We start from the raw sequence: 15,772 nt of genomic DNA on the forward strand, positions 1-15,772 counted from the left end.
ACTTTAAAAAGCTCCTGACCATGGAAAGGAAGTTCATCCAGGAAAGGGAAGGAGAAAGAGAGCAAAAGTTGGAAGCTGGTGAGAACAGAGGTCACTCTCCAGGATCTTTACAGCACTCAGTAGATAAGCATATACCTTTTGAAGAAGTTCAACTTCCTGTCATAAATAAAGATTTTACAACCCATTCAAAATACATATTAGCCAGCCAATTACTTCATTTCATCTGCCTTTTCTTATTCCTTGGGTGGTGGTACTTCTGTATTTTTCAAGCGTCTCAATAGGTCACTACCCAAGATATACTCTTATTTCATATATTCCAGATACAGTTCTCATCAGTTCTTCCACCACGGCTTACATATATGAAGTAATCCATGAAAAATCATAAGCCTACACCTTTCAGAAGTGGTTTTAATGTTTCTATGCCTGTTGGTGTCAGCATATATCAGTCTTCGTGTTTGTATAAGGTTTGTTCAAATCCAGAAGTAGGTTTGTTGTGATCAGATTAGTGCCTGATACTGATTTCAGAGCCAAAAATTAAATCAATTAGAGCTTCTGTGGAATCTGTCTTCCCAGACTTCACTGGTGAACTCGGAGACACTACATGAAACTAAAGCCATGCAGGAGACCAATTTAGTCTGGTATAAACCTAACTTGACACTAGTTGAATAAAAATATCCTTTAACACTACACAGTCTTCAAAGGTGCAAACACATGCTGGACATTAAAGACTTAAAGACACGTGTGCTTGGCTACCCAGCCTCTACCTCTGTGCAAGATTTGTTTATTTTCCCTGTGGATCTAACTTCTGAATATAGCAGCTATAAAGCACAACAGCTTCAACAAGTTCATTTAGGCAGCTTGCAGGTATATTTTGGGATGAATACAGGAAACTCAATGTTTATCGCATCTCAGCCTTCTCAGCAGCAAAGCCCTATCTATGTACACCAGGCCAAGCAAAAAGCCAGGATGGATTTCACCAGAATCCCCGATACGTCACCTTGCAACCACCTCGAGCTATCAAAAGACTACCTGCCAGCCAACTTAAGTACTTTAAGGATGCTTAAATCCTTCCACAAAACTTGTCAAATATTGGTATAAAAAACACTGGAAGGAAAAAACCTTAGAATAGGACATGAAGAGATAAATCCAGAATGAAGATGCTGCAGCCTGTCAAGTGAAGCATTCAGCTAAACTAAAGACTAATAGAAAGACAAGGAAGTTCAACAACCACCAGCTACCACCTTCCAGTAATTTACAACATATTCACCCAGCTGGTTAGTTTCACCAGGAAAAAAAAAGAAAACCAACCAACCAAAACCACACAAAACAAATCCCACACTCAAACCAGCCAATTTCAGAGACTGATTTTCAACATTACATAGCTTTTCTTTGGTACCTTAACCATCTGTTCTGTTCATTGTTCTCATATAAAAGCAATCTGTGGAAACTAAAACAATCACTGGTCTTTGCTAATTGTTCTTTCTCTCATAAGTTGCTTTATACAACAGCCTGCACGAATGCCCTTGGAGAGTTATTTCACAAAGGCATCCTCTATAGCCTAGGTTAAGTCAGGTAACAGCAAAGCAGTCCCTTCTCTGCCAGTGGAGGGAGGGGACCTGACTTGGAAATTGCTCAGATTCAGCCAGATCAGTCCAACCAAAACCACAGTTTTCAAATTTATTTAAAAGCCATTTCTCCTAAAAACAGCGTGAAATATTTGACTTCAGATTCCTTACAGAAGACAAAAAATGCTGGACACAAAGTATGGTTTGAAGTGAACTACTTGCAGGTGAGTGTGGGGCAATAGAAAATCCTTTGCTGTGTTCAATGGTTAAAAAAAGTAATGCCAGACAATAAAACTCTACCATCATTTCCTCAGTGGACTCAAGCTTCTCCTCAGAGCAGAAGCACAGGTGGCCTTCCCATCCAACTGGGCCAAATTCAGCACATAATGGTGCCACATAGTGAGTCCTTCTTGCTGGCATTGAAGGTGCTGGCTTTGAGAGCTGCTCAGATGCTACACCCTTCTTTCAAATTCACAGAGACTGGAGGTGCTCTCCCAGATACCTCCCTTCTTTCCCAAATACGCAGGCTCACATTGGTTTCTACCCTAACTTAATTCACTGCAATTTCTATAGTTCATGTTGCGCCAAAACTTCTTCAGAAATGCCTACCCAACTTATCCTCTCTTGCATTTAGAGACACCAGTTGTTTCTCCTCCCAGTTCTCATTATGCTGAACCAAACATTTCTGCATCTGTGTGACAGCACTTTTCTCCTTGCAGTCCTTCCTGGTTCCTGCCATTTATCTTAAACACTGGTGCTCAAGATTCCAAATAAACCCTCCCCACATACAGCGACCTCATTGCTCTCCTCTCTCTACTACATCCTTAAATATCATTACAAGCCTCCTGCATCATCTGTCATCATTAACCCAGATGTGCTGCCTCCTGCCAATGTTCCAACAGTCAGGTGGGCTTCTACTTGAAAAATTAAAATCATCACATGAAAAATCATCAAATAACCTCTTGCTCTTTCTTTTCAACATAAGAACTGATAAAACTTAAAATTCTCCTAAATCAGAACTCAATACAGAAGCTAAATGATAAGCTAGTATCAGAAAACTTACCTTCTGGTGCCAGTTCATTATTGAGGCAAGGAGAAGGGACCCTCTCCTTGTCTCCTCCTCTTCCCCCAAACAAACATCTCAATGTTTCTCACTAAGAAACATGCTTCTAACTTGTGAAAGCTGTAGCTACAGCCCATTCACAGCACATGCTAGAATTGTAGATTACATACAGCTTAAAAAAATTCCGTATTTGTTGCAAAAACAGGCTTAAAATTTGTATGAGTCAAAAATCTAAGCAGTACACCTACAAAAACATAAGAAGTCAATTAGAGTGGAAAAGAATATATCTGAATAGTAATGAATTAGTTTTGGTTGCCTTCAGAATGAGGGGTTTTTTTGTACTCGTACCAAGAGACTGTATGACCAAGCTCAAAAAGTACCTTCACCAGCAAAGAGTTTCTTAAGCCAAGATCTCAAGATGATGCACACCAATTCTTCACGACAGTGCTGTACCTTGTTCCGTTGTGCATTTTTAAATAACATGACATTTGATAACAGTCTTCAGGCATTTTGTGTCTTTGCAAAAAGAAAAAATAAAACCCAAAACAAACAAAAAGCCCACCCAACAACCAAACTCAGACAAAACCCCCAAAATCCTTCTATCATTTTGAGCTCTTTTCACTTGTTATTCAAACAGGTAAGTAGCAACAAGGAAGTATTTTTGAGAGCTCTTTGGCACAGGAAAAACTTCTCTCAAGAAAATAACGAACATACTTGGCATTGCTTGGCTGCAGCAAACTAAAACTGTTGAAATAAGCAAGAACAAAAAAAAGAGTGTCCCATTTGCAAGAATATTCACATTAAAAGCTTCACTTACAAAAACTGCCTTAGGAATAATCTGTTCTGTGTTACAAAACACTTGGAGATGCTTTAAAATTCCAGCTCTTTGAAAGTTTCTTATTTAACAACACCACAAGCAGCAGAGACAGGACTGGTGGGTACCAGCCCGGGCTGGACTGAGAGCCTCAGTGCTGCGAGCAGCTCAGAGAAACACTCTGGACCGAGCCACCACACCTGTCCAAGAGCTGTGGGTGCAGACGCACCTTCAGGCGCTGGACAAGCCATGACTTCTGTCTGAATTGTGAAAGAGGAAATGATGCAGCGACAGGACCAAATTGCAGGTTTGATTTCATTGAGCTCCAATGAAAACCTCCACGTGCAGACACCTTGGACACATTCTTTCCCCTTCCCTCACGCTGCCTTTTCAATCATTTTGTTCTGAGAGGCTGTCACAGTTGCCAAAATAAATGGCCCTGCTTAGCCATGGACACATTATTCGGTACCACACTGTGGGGGAATAAACGTTTGCACGCTGCGCATGAGACAATTAGGAACTGGGTAAGATAAAAAAAGTAAGAATGGTTGTAAAAGGTTAATTTTAACCCAGATCAGTTTTTCTGCGGGTGGATCAGATGATGCAGAAACAGTAAAGACCAAGTTAAAGGAAGGGCGAGCAGCACTGCTAGCTAAAATGACTGTAAACCTTCAGCTTTAGACAGTAGGTCTGCTTTTCTTGACATAGAAAGAAAAAGAATTAAGATCTAGAATTTATTTTAGATCCTTCATTTACTAGAAGTGGTTTCTTGGCCTTGTCTGGCTATGTCTCCATCTGTAATGGCTTAGGTGATGTCCTTATGAAGCATTACACTCTGGGATACTTCAGGCAGGATTTGCCAAGTTACTCTCACAAAAAGAACAGCAAATCAAGCCTTCACATGAAACACCTACTGAGGCAAAAGCACTCACTAATGTCCATGAGCAGTAGTCACAACTCACTACCAAAGAAGGTTTAAATCTTAGAGACTGGGAAGCTGCCAGTAATTTAAAATAAAGTTACAACTCCAGATAATGCCTTGAAAGAATGGGCATCTTCACAAGTTTGAAAACTGCTCTCAAGTGTTACTGAGAAATACAACAGAAGCAAGTCTGAATCTACTTTCCATTATACAAACAGGTGAGAATTGCTGAGGTTGCTTAATTCCCACTGCCCATATGTAAGGAAAATGGGTACCACAGATATGTGCATACTTTATTAAAATCTGAGTATCTTAATGTACTTCACTTCAGCCTTGAGGTTTAGATAGCCATGTATATACATCAATACCCATAAGTCTCTAACAGCAACAACATTTAGACAGAACTCCAGTGTTTTACAACTGATTTCCTGGCCTTACACCAAGTAGGATTAGTCCACCACAATGAAGTACACTTCCACCACCATAATTCTCCCTGGAGTCCTAACATACACATTTTGTAGCTGGTATGCAACACTTGGCATCTAAACACTATATGGGGCATGTTTGCTCTTTTGTGGCTCTATCCATTCCAAAAAAACTTTTAAGTTGCACATTCTTTCCCCTTTTTAAGCTGCATGCTAATACCATAAAGTTAACTAAGCAGAGTTTCCAAGCTATTGCACAGCTGAGCTGCACATGCACTTCAAAAAGCACTGAGCAGTTTACGTACTTGCTTCCGTAAGGCCTTTAGAGGAGTACTTCTAAGCAGACAAATTATACCTGGCACTGCACAGGTGCGCTGGAATGGAAAGGCACAAGGTGTCCTCTCCCCAAAGTGCACTCACTCAGCAAGCAACATCAAAATAGCTGAAAGCACTAAGAAGCCCTCCTCCACCATTTCTTTGGCCCCATACAGCAGTGATAGTACTGACAATAGTGATGTATTTCTTTTTGCCTCTTCAGGAAAGCAGCACTTCTCACAGCACCTCTGTAATCATGTCACAGATGGCATGCTGCACCGACTCCACCCCTCTCTGCTCCTTATAGAGTATACAAGTCTTCCAGCAGCCCAGTAAAGCACTAACCCATTATTTTCCTGGAAGTCCTGTACTAAAGTTACATACTTTAAACTGTATTTAAAATTGGGGGGTGGGGGTGCTAGTTGTTTGTTTCCTGAGGTTAGATTTATTCCTTGCCCACCCACATCCAATAGGAAACCAGAGAGTGAGCCAGTCCCATTTCACTTTCTCACCACCATCTACCAGAATAACCAGCCAGTATTCAGCCGCAGGTTTAAACAGAGGCCAAAGATCCACTTTATATATAGAGGGCACCAGTCTTCATGATTCCCTTTTGTTTTACGAAAGCTTACCCTAAGCAAGCCCACCTTCTGGGGCAACCCGATTCTTACAACATCACCAAGCCCTTCCCATCCTGGCAATCATCTTCTCGCTCTTCTTCCTTCCTCGTATTGTGTGAGCAAGCCCACAGAGCCACATCACAGCTGAAACAGTTTGGATAGGACTTCCCTTTCCTACAAGCTAAAGGGACAGAGTCATTCAGATCCCCATGCTACACCCCTGACCTGATACACCACCATTCCTACGAGACCAGGGAGCCAAACCAATTAAACTGGAGAGGTACCCGCCTTTGCTGCCATTCGTATCGTGTCAGTGATAGAAAACAATACACAGTGGCATCAGCATGACCAGGCTTGAGAAAGTTAAACTTTGCCCCTTCTATTTTCCACTACAATATCCAATATAGTTTGTATTGTACTTAATAAAAACACCACTGGGAAAAAATAGTCCACAGAAGGGGAAAGGTACTTTTATTATTATTTCAATCTGATATTTCTTATAAAAGACATTTGCAGTTTTGTAAGTGTACTACAGTCTACTAGCAAGCTCATAAGGAAAAGGAAGTGGAACAGCTTTAGAAATTTCTTTATCTTTTCATGAAATTGTATCTAGGAAGCACACAGCCTTTCTCACAGTTAAGTAAATAAACAGGAGCAACCCTACATCCCAACAAGCTTGTCAACGAAAATATACATCAATCTTAAATTGAAGCAGTGAGGTAGCTACTAAGGTAAACGTGGACTCTAAGCCATTTCAGGTTCAGCTCCAAATCTGGCTTAAACTACTGTTAAACTTCTGACCTTCTGTACTGAAATCCAAAGTTTTCTTCTCTACAAATAAAGTCTTGAATTCATTTTTCATCCTAATTTTTTTTCCATTTCACTTACATTAAGCAACTGCTATCACAAGGCTTATTTACCTGTAAAATAAACATGTGTGCCATAGCAGAAAAACATACATTTAATAACTGGCTATTCAACAGGAATGCTGTTATTTTTATGTTCACATTAACTTCCAAATAAAAATCATTTCTTTGCCTTACCAAAAATTTTTCAAGTACTTAAATAGACTCAAAAGCTAAATAGCCTCTTCATCGTTAGACAAATCTGTCACTTTTTCTATACTGGAAAAAGTCAAAGGTACTTGGCTAATAAAATCCTATAGACAAGGACTTTTTTTTTAATAAATATAATTCGTAAAGAAAGTATTAAAAAAGAGCAAAAGAAACATAAGTGCAAGCAGCTAAAGCATACTGAAAGACAGATAAACCAGCGTAACTGGGTGGCTAAGTAATGCCCTTCTTCACCACTTTAAATTCTTTTGAAGAAATTGCATCCCTTACAACTGTTAATCACTTTGACAATGTACTTACATCCTGGACATGTAAGATACGTATCTTCTTTGAGCCTGGCTAGTTTAGACAGCAGGAAGCAAGATATTTGCACAAGAAGAAGGGACAAATGAAGGGCCAAGAGGCCCCAGAGCATTTGGAAGAACAGTTGTTCTGGGTGGAGAAACAGAGGAATGGGGCAGAAGTGAGCTGAAGGCCTTCCCAACCCCCATTTAACTCCTTCATTTCTCTTTGTTTGGGCCATTAAAGACCAACAGTTTGGTTTTCAACTCATTTCACTTTAAATTCCCTGGACTGAGTCCATACCTGTGCCTGGTGGCTCCTGGAAACAGCTGGTAGGAGCAGCGGGAGGGAAGGCACAAGGCAGACAGTCTTCTCATGGCTCAGCCCATCTATGGTCCCCAATGCCCACACCACTGACATACCAGCGAGGTGCGACACGCTGGCTATGGGAGGCAGCTGACAAGCAGGGCTTCTGCTTGACAGAAATTCCGCATTTTCAAAATTAGATTTCAACCCAAGCTAAAACAAACCCGGTTCTCCTTCATCTCCCACTGCAATTTCACATTCATAGGGTCTTTACCCTTCAAAATCAGCTTTACTATCAACACCAACAAATTCATGGCACCACTGCAGGTCTCGCCATTTACCCTCACCCTTTGCTTCCAACATCAACAATTTTATGACACTATTTATCCTCACCCCAGGAATTCAGGCTTTCCCCCATTAGCAAAACCCTTCCTGCAACTGTTCAAAAGTGACACCATCTTTTCTATTCCCAACATCTCTGATCCTACAGATCAGAGCTTTAACAGAAATCTTCTTAGCTGTAAGAACAGCCACTCTTTTCCCCCTTCACTTCATAACAGCATGGCTAGGAAACCATGGCCACATATTCCAGCTCTACATCTGGCAAAGACTTACCGAAACAAGAGGAAGTCATAACTGTCCATGTAGAGTAAGCTTGCAGCTACTTCTACACAGGGAACAAACATACCAGACAAAGTGGCGGTATGTTGACGGAGTATCTAGACCTACACACACTAGGGCAACTAGGCAGTATTATCATTCAAGAACACTGCTCAAAACTAGTTTTCTTTAAAAAGAATTTAAAAGTATTTCCAGCAATGCTTGATTTTGTAAAACTTTGTTCCAAACTTAAGTTTGGGCCCAAACTGCACCCATCAACAAGCATTCAAGAGGGATTAAAAGCTAGCTATATGCCTAGACAACTTTAAAGACTAATGCTTACAATCTTAAAGGCACTTGGGTGTCATCCTGAACTGTGACAGTAACCCTTGGGCAGCTGGCTAAGCAGCAGCATTTCAGCACTGGCACTACATACATGATGGCAGGAGAACAGGACAGACTTTCAGAAGCTGTTTGCTGAAAATGACAGTGAAGAAGTTCAGGTGCTCCTGCAGCTCACAGCTGACGGATTGGGTCTATCTGCTGCCTCCTCCTTCTACTCGAGAACATAGCCACCTTACAGTGGCTGAAGTGGCTGGTTTGGTTTAGAAAGCCTGTAATCTAGCAGGTTATATCCTCCTCTCCTCCTGCACCTCTCTTCCTCCTTTGTAAACTTCTGTGCTCTTGCAACGTCAGCTGGAGGGTGGTCGCTCGCCGTGCCATCACCTCCTGGTAACCAGTCTACAGCCATCCTAGCAACTTGCTAGCTAGCATTAGAGCATGTTTTTGGATTAATAACCCTTGCAAACACAGAGCTTCCCCCCCACCGAATGACAGTGGCCCTTCTGAGCTCTGGTCTGAGTCAGGGCACAAGCAGCCCATTAACCATCAGATGATTCAGCACTTGGTGCCTACATTTCTGCTGGCTGGTTTTCATCAGCCATCAGACTACAGCTTTGAAGGTGTATCACTTATATGATACCATAAGACACCTGAAAAGGCACTCAGGTGTCAAGTCCTTCTGGCTCCAAGCTGGTACTGGTTTTAGGCAATACAGCCTGCTCCTCAATTGTCCTCTTTACTACATGGCTTTATAATCACTTTCCCCACAAAAATCCTGACAGTAACAGTCTGCTGCTTTTTTTCTCCAGGTCTTTCAGAAAGAGATCATTCACAGAAAAGGGGTCAAAAACAAGATCTCAGGTCACAGAGAGAGGAAGACTGGTAAGAGGTCCCAGGCAGAGGGAAGACAACCTCCACATTTCATGCTCAGGAGAGGAAAGCACGATTTTAGTCCCACCAAAACCAACCACGCACAGAACACTGTTGGATGCAGCCCCTCCCTACCCCCAACAATCCCTTCCGATTTACTCACAGCCACTAATCTCCTTACAGTTCCTATAATTAAAGAGCATAATATCTGACTGAGAATAGAGTATGCTGTTTAAAATTAACTCACCCAAAGTCCTTTAACATAAGAATGACTGCTCCAAGAGAATTACAAGATTTACAAAATAAAGCATCACTAATGAGCATAGGATCAAAACTGGATTATCAAGTTTCATGATTTGCATGTAGAAAAAGCAGGCAGTCAAATCACCAAAGTTTCTATAAAACTTTTACAGCCACTTCATAGGAAAAGTGAAACAAATATAGATACAATTATATATATAGAGAGAGCTTCAAATATTTATTAGAGAACATATTGTACTTTATAAATGTTAGGAAATTGCAAATATTGTTTTGGTCTAGTTAATACTTGCTAAAAAGTGAGGAGTGAGATTGTTGTTCTGAATAGCACTTGTCAGGTTTACAGATTCGGGAGATGAGAAAGCACATATAAAGCTTAGCCTCTTTACCAGTCCAGGATAAGTTAAATATAAAAACATAGTTAGACTTTAGGTCTTCTCCCTCTCTTCTTAAGTCAAAATTCTTCCCATACCTATTTGTTTATTTTTAAAGAAAATTTCCAAACCCCACCCCCCCACACCAGACACACAAATGGACAAAAAGCAAAAGCAGGTGCAAATACTCCTTCTGACTCAGATGTATAAGCAGCCGGGAGAGGTTAGGAAGTGAATCACTCATTTAGCAAACCTATGTGTGCACACAGCCTCTGGAATAATCCAGGTTTGGTGCCAGGTTAAATGGAGAGGAAGTGAAGGAGATCTGAATGTAATATTACATCTATGAGACTGAGTGCCCCAGTTCTTCCCCCTGGCCCCAGTTTGTGTGCTGGATGCACGAGTGTAGAAGCCCACAGCTCCCAGCTGAACGGGAAGCAGTTCTTCCACTCTTCTGACCCCAATCTCACCCAGCATATACCTAAGAGCCCATGGAGATGGCCTCCATGAGCACCATCGTCCTGGAAGAGCACTGACACTTCAAACGTTCACACTCTTCAGCCTCATCTGTTTTACGTTCGTGATTAAGCATAACAACAAAGAACAGCTTTGGGCTGCATCAATTCCTGGAGATGGGGCTTCTTGGGACCTGACCCAGGCTCTGTGGGACCCACACCAGGTCCTGGGGTGCAAGTGCCACAACCTCTTTCATGCTAACCCATCACCCATACCCACCCCTCCCTCAATTTCTCTGGGTCCAAGAGAATAAAGTCACAGAAATTTTTCTGTGAATGGTAGATAAATTGGTCATAGTCAGACCCTGAAAAGCCCTGAGCGGCGTGCAAGTATTAGGCTGGGAGAAAGAATAGCTAAATTGAGGCAGAGGTAAAGTTACACAATTTACCAAAAGTCAGGCTCCAGATCAGCCTGGGCGCTCCACAGTCGCCTGCTAAGCTTCTACTCCAGCCATTAAATCTTCGAAAGGATTATGCAGCAAGGTGCTGGTGATAAGAAAGACTAGATTTGACCTCTAAAGACCTTCAGATGTGACATTCCTTAATCAATTACCCTCATTTTCCAGCATGCCAGTAACACTACGAGCAAACTCTGTAGTTAGAATATTTTCATCTGGATAATCTTCTTTTCAACTATGTCTAAAACGTCAGTTGATTTTCTGATCTATAAGGGGCTCCAAGGCAAAAGTTTTGATGCTGTTGTATGTTTGCATAGAAGAAGGCAGAGTGCATTAACAGGGTTTTTACTTTGCTACTCCATTAAGCATCATTTCAGAAATCACGATGAAACCATCATCAAGAATCTAGCTTTCTTCAGTGGGAAAACACACACAAACATTAAAGGCAACGTGAATTATTTTAAGCGTTATGCTTCTGCCAACATACTCCACGTTTTCAGCATGAAAGACCACTGCTTCTCCAGAGACTCGGAGTCAGCCAGTGTCCTCTCACACGAAGGGCACAGATTGCTACTTCTCTCACAAGGAAACCAGATCTAAACAATGCATATTGCTGCTGGGAGCTTTGGTTGGTTTTGTTTGTTTTCAATTTCAGGTACATTCCTAAATCAAGCTGACTGTATCCAAACTGAAAATCTTAAAATTTTCAAACAGAAACAGCTTTTCAACATTTACTCCTTTTGAACTTGCAGTAAATTTTCTTTTTTTCTTTGCTACATGAAGTGCTAAGTCTCAAAAATGAAAGGTGACTTTATTTCTATCCTATGCAGCCTTTCCACTCATCCTTCCCAGAAACTCCTCTAATATAACAGACATGAAAAGCCTTTTCTCTCTCCTCAAGATGAGTCACAAGGTCCTTCCACAGCACAAAGGAAAGATACATCACTTTCTTGTTCTTTTCAAAAAAGGAAGATGGAGAAGAACACATTGGGCTGTTATTTGAGGGTATTTTGTTTCCTCTTTACCTAAACAAATTTATCAAGCAATTAAAATTCTGCCTGGTTGTAACAGCATCTGTAACAACATGCCCACAGAAATGCTTTGTGAGTCTCCCTCCTCAAGATCCGTATTGCTGCTGCAGACAACCCCTCCTCTGCATCTGTATCCCTGCCCCACCTTCTATGCACAGGACTAAGTACCCATATGGCAATCTGCCAAACAGACCTTTTAATAGCTGCCGGGATAAGCTTTGCAGAGTGCTCAGCCAAAGTAGTGGCTTCCTTGAAGAGGGCATCCCTGCATACGCATCCAACAGCTGCCAATGCTAAACCCACTTCATGTGGCATATACCTGGTTCACAGGACAGCCAGCTGTTCCAGCCATCAAGCTGCTGGATCATCCTCCAAGAGTTCAGCCTAAACCAGGCAGAAGAGTTGTTCGGTGTGGGTTTAGCTATCGGACCACATAACTTCCATAGATCACCGTAAGCTACTCTCTGTATTGCTTTAACTCACAGCTAATAACTAATCTATTTCGGGTTTGAGCAGAACCTTGCTTTGATACAACTTTTTCCTCAAAGCTTGTAAGATCCTACACCCCTTCTTACTCAAAGGAAACAAACAGGACAAAACAGGCTCATCTAGTGACATTTCAACTGTTTTAGACGTATTATACCCTAAACCCACCTCTTTTTCATCAGTGATTTAAAAAAAAGGGGGGCTTATATAACGGAATTCAGTATTTATACCTACACTACAGACATCTGAATTTCATTATCTGAGGTCATTACTGATGACCCTGTCTGGCAATTCCTTAAAATATTTTACTGCCTGTTTTAATTGGGAATAACTACCATGATTCATCGTGTCAACTTGTAGAGCAGGCTGCAGGCACCTGCAGAGCTAGAGAAGACCACCCTGGCATCACACCACTTTGCAATTTCCAGCTTCAAAGCAAGACAATATTCTGACACATGACCTCAGTGGCAAATATGAAGGTGGCACAAACGTGCACTGGCAATACACTCTAAAAACCTGCTGAGAGTTTCCAGTCCACCACTTCACTGCAAACCAAACCATTCTGGGCTCTGGGCATGGTCTTGAAAAGACTTACTAAGTGTTGCTGACTTTCAGTGTTACAAGAGACATACAAAACACAAGTCTGCTTCTCCCATTCATCAGTTCCCATGTTAAGCCCTTCCCTGTTATCTAAACATAACAAAGGTGATCCATAAAAATGCTAGTGAGTTTACTATTAGCCAGAACAAACGCTACCAGCACCACTAAACGCTACATAGGCTACCAATGCCCGGAGAGGAGCATGTGCTTCACTTCAGCCAGCACGTGCAATTTCCAAGCAGTGAAATGTTCCCTGGTCAGAACAGCCTGACAACTATTTATAGTGCGTGGGGATAGCTGTAGTCATCCATCCCGTCCCTATGCACACAGCGCAGCGGGAGCACAGACTGCCCCAGCATGGCTCCCAGCCCCAACAGGTGTAAAAATTCATTCTACCACCACGCCAGCGTATCTCCACCAAGCACATCCCAAAAGTTTCTGTTGAATAAAAACATAATGGTGGTAAGCAAAGGGTTTATCTGGTTTTCCCACATACCCATACTTCTCCCATTGCTCTTTGGGTTTAGGGCATGCCTACACTAGCAGCAGAAACAATGCACAAGTGTTGTGCGATGCTAAACTAAAACCACTAGCGAAGACAGAGCTTTGCTTTCAAGCTGCTGATTTTGGTTTCAAACAGCAGTTCTTACTAACAAAACAGTGATGAAGACATAAGCAGCTTATACGGGAGTAGCTATCTGCCCAGGATGGAAAAGGTGTTGTTTTGTGTTTTCTCCCCTCAAAGAAGTTCTTGTTTACTGTTGCAACTGTGATTCTTCACTAATAGTCACAGAGACCCCCCCCACTATTTTAATCTGACGTAACTGGTGTAATACCAAACGCGATGTACTCTCAGAGGAACAGGCCAAGCGGCCGCACAGTCCATCAAGTGCGCACTGAACAGCCGCACACAGAAGCGGCAGCGCAGGCGCTGAGCAGTGCGAGGGGCTGCGGGATGGCAGCCAAAATCCCCAGCCCCGAACTCCAGGAGTTGCCTCAGAGGGAGCTGCTAATGCTCCCAAACTCTGTTCCTTATCACTCTCTGCACTCCCCTTTAAAGGAAGCTGGTGCCAGCCACGTAACAGCAAGTCTGGGAATTCAAAGAGAAAATTCTTTGAAAGTTGGGAAGAGCCTGAAAATATTAAAGTGACCAACCCGACACGCTGCGTAACACGGCGCAGACACACACTTCGGGAACAAATGGTCATTATATGAGCAGCTCACAGGCAGGCGGCTGCCAAACGCGTTCCGTACGGGACTGGAAAGGTTCCAACGCCCCACCGCCGGAGTTCAACTCGCCAGGCGCAGAAGCCGCGGAGCCGGGCCCGGAGCTGCTCAAGCCCGCGACCCGCGCTGCACGCCCAACAACCCGCGGCGGCACCGTGGCCGGGAGCTGCGACTGCACCGTGTAAGTCTTCCCCCTGCGCACAACTTCGCGGCGCGGGCCGGGCCGGGCCGTACCTGGGAGCTGAGGTACCGCTTGAGGCACTCCTCGCACACCGCCTTCTTGCAGCAGGACAGGGGCTTGATGGGCTTCTCCTCCAGGCACACCCGACAGCTCAGCACCAGCAGCGGCCCGAACTCCCCCGCGATCAGCCCGGAGAAGGGCTCGGGCAGCAGGTACAAGTCCACCACCTCGATGCTGCCGCCCGCCGCCAGCGGGTCGCCGCCCGCCGCCACCCCGCGCCGCGCCGGGGGCTGCCCCACGCCTGAGCCGCTGCCGCCGCCTGGGCCGCCGCGGGGGGAGGCGGGGGCCGTCGCCGGCCGGTCGTTCTCCACGCAGTAGACGGTGCAGTACACGTGCCGCCGGGGTGGGGGGCGGCGGCCGTTGCCCCCCTCCGGTCCCGGCCCCTCCTCCGCCAGGGCCACCGGCTCCCCCGCGACCGGCGACTGCTCTGGCCCGGCCGCCGCCTCCTCCTCCTCCTCCTCTTCGGCCCCTCGCCGCTCGTGGCTGGCGGCAGGCGGCGGCTCGCCGCTTCGCTCCGGCCCGGCCACCCCGCCGCCCGGGGCCGACTCCCGCAGCGGCGGCGGCGGCTCGTCCGGGCCGGGCTCCCGCGGGCCACCGGCCGGGCGAGGCGGCGAGGCGGCGGCCGCCCGCGGGGCGCTCAGCGAGCTCTGCTGCTCCCCCATCGCCGCCCGCTGCCGCCGCTCCTTCCCATCCAGCCGCCTCCCGGCCCCGCTTCTGCTTCCGGGTCCCGAGCCCCGCGCGCCGCGGCCCGCCGCGCCGAGCCCCGCGCTGCCCGCCCGCGGGCGCCGGCCGCCGTCACCCGGCCTCCTCCCTGCGGGGCTGCGGGGGAAAGAGCGGCGGCAGCGGTGGGTGCCGCTCAGGTCAGCGCCGCCCGCGGGGTCTCGGCCGGAGCCCGACCCCCATGCCGTGGAGAACACGGGCAGCCACCCCTGGTGCCGCGGGGCAGCGCGCCCGGCCGCCCCTCGCAGCCGCCCCGGGCCCGGCCCGGCCCGCCCCGCCCCGCGCGTCACCGCCCACTGCCTTCGGCGGCCGCCCCGCCAGGCGCGCCCACCTCCCCCTGCCTGCCTGCCTGCCTGCCTGCCTGCCTGCCTCCACCCCGCTCTGACGTAAGGGCGCCTTGGCCCCGCCCCTCATTCAGCCGTAAACACCGCGTGCGTGCTCCCATGGCACGGCCCGGCCGCGGCCCCGCGCCTCCCTCCGCGCCCCGGGTCGTCCTGCCCGCCGTGTCCCGGTGCTTGCGGCCGGGCTGCGCCCTCCTCTCCTCTTCCTGCGGGGGCAGCGTTGGCCGCCGCTCCCCAGAAGTCTTCTGCTCGAAAGCACGGGGAGGGAAGTGAGAGGGGGCGCTGGGAAGCAAACGGCGGTTTAACTTTCATAACGACTTTGTGCTCGGAGGTAAGGTCTTCTGAACGAGCTGAGAGCATCCTGTTAAAAACCGTCCCCAAAGA

The 15,772-nt window shown here is 45.7% G+C and overlaps 1 protein-coding gene across 1 annotated transcript in view; it reads right to left on the reverse strand.

The window, feature by feature from the left end:
• Positions 1–14,989, reverse strand: part of RNF217 (ring finger protein 217) — a 60,525-nt gene extending 45,536 nt beyond the window's left edge. The window contains exon 1 of the mRNA XM_059835638.1: positions 14,321–14,989. Coding sequence (XP_059691621.1) covers positions 14,321–14,989 — 669 coding nt within the window. The remainder of the gene's footprint in view (positions 1–14,320) is intronic.
• Positions 14,990–15,772: the final 783 nt, after the last annotated feature.

The sequence above is a fragment of the Gavia stellata genome, chromosome 2, assembly GCF_030936135.1.
Source record: "Gavia stellata isolate bGavSte3 chromosome 2, bGavSte3.hap2, whole genome shotgun sequence".
Lineage (NCBI taxonomy): Eukaryota > Metazoa > Chordata > Aves > Gaviiformes > Gaviidae > Gavia > Gavia stellata.